This window comes from Dysidea avara, chromosome 5, assembly GCF_963678975.1.
Source record: "Dysidea avara chromosome 5, odDysAvar1.4, whole genome shotgun sequence".
Taxonomy (NCBI): domain Eukaryota; kingdom Metazoa; phylum Porifera; class Demospongiae; order Dictyoceratida; family Dysideidae; genus Dysidea; species Dysidea avara.
The window spans coordinates 18,104,751-18,109,310 of NC_089276.1; the positions used below are offsets into that span (position 1 = coordinate 18,104,751).

Here is a 4,560-nt window from a genome sequence, read left to right on the forward strand (position 1 = left end):
ATGGGAAGAAGACAACTAAAACTATGTAGTAAAAAACTTCGGCAACAAATAGCGTACAAGAGACAAGCTAAGGTGAGTTAATGCATGTGTATAATGCATGGAAACAATCACTATGTAGTTACAGATAAGCCATGATAGCAGCCAACCAGAGCAGATTCCACAACCTTGTCTAAACACCATTAATAGTGACCTTAGCAGAATAACTCTACCAGGTGGTTGGATACAGATCAGAGACACACCTAACATTGTGCTATGCCATACCATCTATAACTCTAACAGCAATGTAGCCGTGCAAACTACAATAACAATATTTGATGACTTGACATGGAAATGTCACTATTATGAAAAAGAGGTTAAAAGCTGTAGCATTTTGTCCTCTCTGCCATCTCATATCTGCAATGTTGATGTTGTTTTAAAAGTAATAAAGAAACTATCAGTAGCACATGTATGTATTGGAAACTGTGATGACAATTTTGAGGAAATAGTAGAACATAGAAAAGGAAAATTTTTAAGCTTATCAGGTGAAACAGCTGCAACAATTGATAGCCATGAAATTGCATTCCAAGATAGAACTATCTCTAACACTATTCGTCGTGTAGAATGTGACATATTTGTTGATACAGAAGATGGACAGTGCAAAACATGTAGGAATTATCGCCCAATCTTAAGAGCAATGTACCACCGATATAAGCAGACAGCACTAGCAGATAACGTGAGCAGTAGTCGTACCAACAGCAAGACCTATACTCTTACAAAATTAAAGGAATGTCAAGCTAGACTGCAGGTGGCAGAGGAGCAACTAGCTAAAGCACAGCAGATATCAGATCAATACATTGAAGTTGATGAAGAGGTGCATAATGACCTCACCATCATAAATGAAAATGCTGCAGATATCAACAAAGCTCTGCCAAATAATTCATTCAGTCAACTATTCTGGAAGCAGCAAATAGATGCATTACTTTGCAGTAATTTAAAACAGATGAGATGGCACCCATTGGTAATAAGGTGGTGCCTTTCCATTAAGCTAAGATCATCATCAACATACGAAGCAATGTGTAAGTCTGGGTTGCTAAAGTTGCCATCGCAAAGAACCCTACAAGACTATACTCATGTAATCAAACCTTCATCAGGATTTTCAGATGAAGTAGATGAGATGCTTATGAAAGAGGGTAGAATAAATGAAATTGAAGAATGGCAAAAACATGTAGTATTAATATTTGATGAGATGCATATTAAAGAAGATTTGGTTTTTGATAAAACTACAGGAGAACTGAAAGGATTTATAAGATTAGGAAACATTAATGATCATCTTTTAAACTTGGAGAGTGCCCTCAGCGATGGTTGTGCTAGTCAGATACCACCACTTGCTAACTCAATGTTAACTTTTATGGTTAGAGGGATTTTTATAGACCTACACTTTCCCTATGCTCAATTTCCATCCAAGAATCTCACCGGTGATCTTCTATATCCTCTTGTGTGGGAGGCTGTTCAGCGTCTGGAAAGTTGTGGATTCAAAGTGCTTGCAACCATCTGTGATGGAGCATCTAGCAATCGTCACTTTATCCATATGCATGGCAACTACAAATCTTCACTAGTATATAAGACTGTAAACCCCTAAAGTAATGATACAAATCGTGACCTTTATTTTATGATAGATGTTCCTCATCTTATGAAGACTGCAAGAAACTGCTGGTCTAATCCAAAGAGAAAGTTATGGGTATGCTACTATATATATATATTCCTTAGTTATCCTATGTGTAACCTCATTTATCTGAAATTGGAAATAACTGTTCTATTATAGGGTATTTTGAGTGCAGGAATTATGTTATGGCTCTAGCTATGCATAACTATTCAGGGGTGTACACAGGAATTCTGAAAAGGGGTTTCCACCACAGCTAAGTGACTGTTATATTAGAGTAATTTATAATACCTGACTGCTTTATTAGAGTATCTCGATCTTTTCACCAAAATCATAATTCAGAACAAAGCCATAAGTGTTACTATCATGTGAGAAACTATTACTTAACTGTAAAAATGTGTTCTGTTCCATGACAGATCCCAGATTCTGGAAACCTGAAGTTTCAATTTCTTAATATTTCAAGTACTGTGTAAAATCCAAAGGGGTTTCCTGAAACCCCTGGAAACCCCCCTCCATAGACCCCTATTTCTATTGGTATAGCAAAAGATATTATTGTGTTTTATTTTGTAGAATGAAGGAAAAGATATTAGCTCGGGCCATCTGAAATATATGTACTACAATGACCATAACACAGACAAAAAGTCTATTGGTGTGTGTTTATCGAAACTGAAACGTGAACACCTTGAGCCAACATCATTTTCTAAAATGAGAGTGGACTTAGCTGCACAGGTTGTAGTGATGTTACATGTGACTGAAAGGTGATTTGCCATTTTGTTATAGGTACTGAGTAAATCTGTGTCAGATGCTTTGCTGGAAGTGGGGGGTGAGGAGTTTGAAGGAACTGCAAAATTTTGTGAAATTATGAACAAGTTTTTTGATGCATTAAATGTTACAATTACACTGAATGTATCACAAACCTGAAGTTCTACAGAAGACCATACAAAAAAATGCCCAAGTTTGAGGATGATAGATTCAAAGTTAGTAAATGGTTGGCAATGACAATGGATTAATTACCTTGAATCTTTTGCAGTGGCTTGAAATGATTTTATTGGGTACTTAAACAAATGGGAGGATAGTGCAAAGTCAAGAACAGGGTTCTCTGAAGGTGAAAAAGTGATGATGACTCTAAGTAGAGAAACATCAGAGGGAATTAGAATAGCAGGTAACTATATAGTACATAATTCATGCCTATTATGCCTTTTCTATTACAATGTTTACAGTGAAGTCATTTTGTGAAATGGCACAGTATCTTTTGCAACTTCCAGGAGTGGATAGCTTGTTGTCCAACAGGTTGTGTTGTCAAGATTTACTTGAACATTTCTTTGGGAAACAGCAACAACGAGGGGCAACAAATGACAACCCAAACGTCCAACAGTTTGAGTGCTATACGGGTTGCCAGCTCTATAGCTCTGGCTCCAGTTCGTGGCAATTGTAGGGGAACCAACTCAAAGAAGTGACCTGGTGAATTGTATGTTGCAAGTGAATTGGAGCTTCCACTTCCAAAGAGACCACGATACAAGAAAATCAAAAAGTCTACATAGTTGATCTGTTCTGTAATTATACATACAGCAGCAGCTGTATTATGAATTTTATCATGCAGAATGTATACCATAATAATGATAATACACTGTACATTTGTTATATTATAATCTTAAGTGATGCTTTTACGTAGGGACTTAGCTTTAGATGTGTTAAGTGAATACAGTTGTTTATGCAGTTCCATTACTGATTTAGCAAATGAATAGCATCTAATTGTTATCCACAAGTCAACTATCATTTGTAGTAGTTCCAACCTTGAATCCTCTTGAATATCTTCAAGTTCTTCTGAAAGCAGATACCAATAAAAGTATATATCCTCTGATTCTAAGAGTTTCTTAATAGCTTCTTTGCGTAATGGGATGGATTCTGTCTTTAAATTTGCTAGATTGTAAACTTTCTGTGTTTCAATCTCCAGCTGTTTAAAAAGAAGATACGCTCCATTACTGACTGGAAAAAGACCACCTCAATTAACTCTTTCTATCCAGGATTTTGTGTACGTTAAAAAATTGTTTGCGTTGGTCTCATCTTCATCTTCACACATACTCCATAAGCATAAAATAAATTCCTCCTTGTGTGGATGGGATGACCTCTCTAGCTTTTTTCTCAATGATACAGGGATGTAGCCAGCTATGTATCTGATCACCTTCTCCTCATCTTCAGACAAGACAGTACCTATAGCTTTATCCTCACAACTGGCAGACTCCGTGGCTGTGATAGGATATTCATGCCTAATGATCTTCTCAATTAAATTGCTTAAAACCATTTGCTTGAAAATTGGATCCCTTGATATGCTGTAATATAATAGTTGGGGTAGCGTTTTCCACACTGTCTCCAAATCAACAGAACTTCTAACCTCATGGAACTTTCTCCAAACACTCTCCCTCCATCCTGGCTTACCTATTTTAGACTGTTTGGCCGAAAAACAGCGCTTCAGCATATCGACCAGCATATCGACCAGCATCTTCGAAACAAGGCAAGCTTCGTGAGAATGACTTTTAGTCCATGTTAAAAATTCTGTGGAGCATTCATGTACTAACTGCTTCCTCCTAGAAGTCACAGCTATGGCTTTCGATAGCTCGCCCACGCGGCCTAATGGTTGAGGCAGTATTCCATTCACTGATTCAACAAGCATTAAATAAACAATTGTAGGCCGGAAGGAGTTGTCTGAAGCGCCACTCACATAGTTTATTCGTTTCTCGCTCGTTCCTATGCTACTATTCATCATTCTACAACTAGGTAACTATGGACAATTACGCAATGGACCTACGTCACGCGTAACGAAAATAAAACCAGAAATAGCTTGCGTTTCCTATCCCTATTACTAGGCATTCCAGCCCGATTTTTAAATGTTGGAAAAATGGACTTTTTATATGCTCAATAGA

General features: G+C 37.2%; 1 protein-coding gene across 1 annotated transcript; it reads left to right on the forward strand.

Annotated features, from left to right (window-relative positions):
* Nucleotides 1-2,976, forward strand: LOC136256433 (uncharacterized). Its single transcript, XM_066049389.1, has 5 exons — nt 1-72; nt 119-2,368; nt 2,420-2,616; nt 2,670-2,801; nt 2,860-2,976. Exons 1-2 carry the CDS (start codon nt 1-3, stop codon nt 1,616-1,618), a joined length of 1,572 nt encoding a protein of 523 aa, XP_065905461.1. The 3' UTR covers nt 1,619-2,368; nt 2,420-2,616; nt 2,670-2,801; nt 2,860-2,976.
* The last annotated feature ends 1,584 nt before the right edge of the window (nt 2,977-4,560 follow it).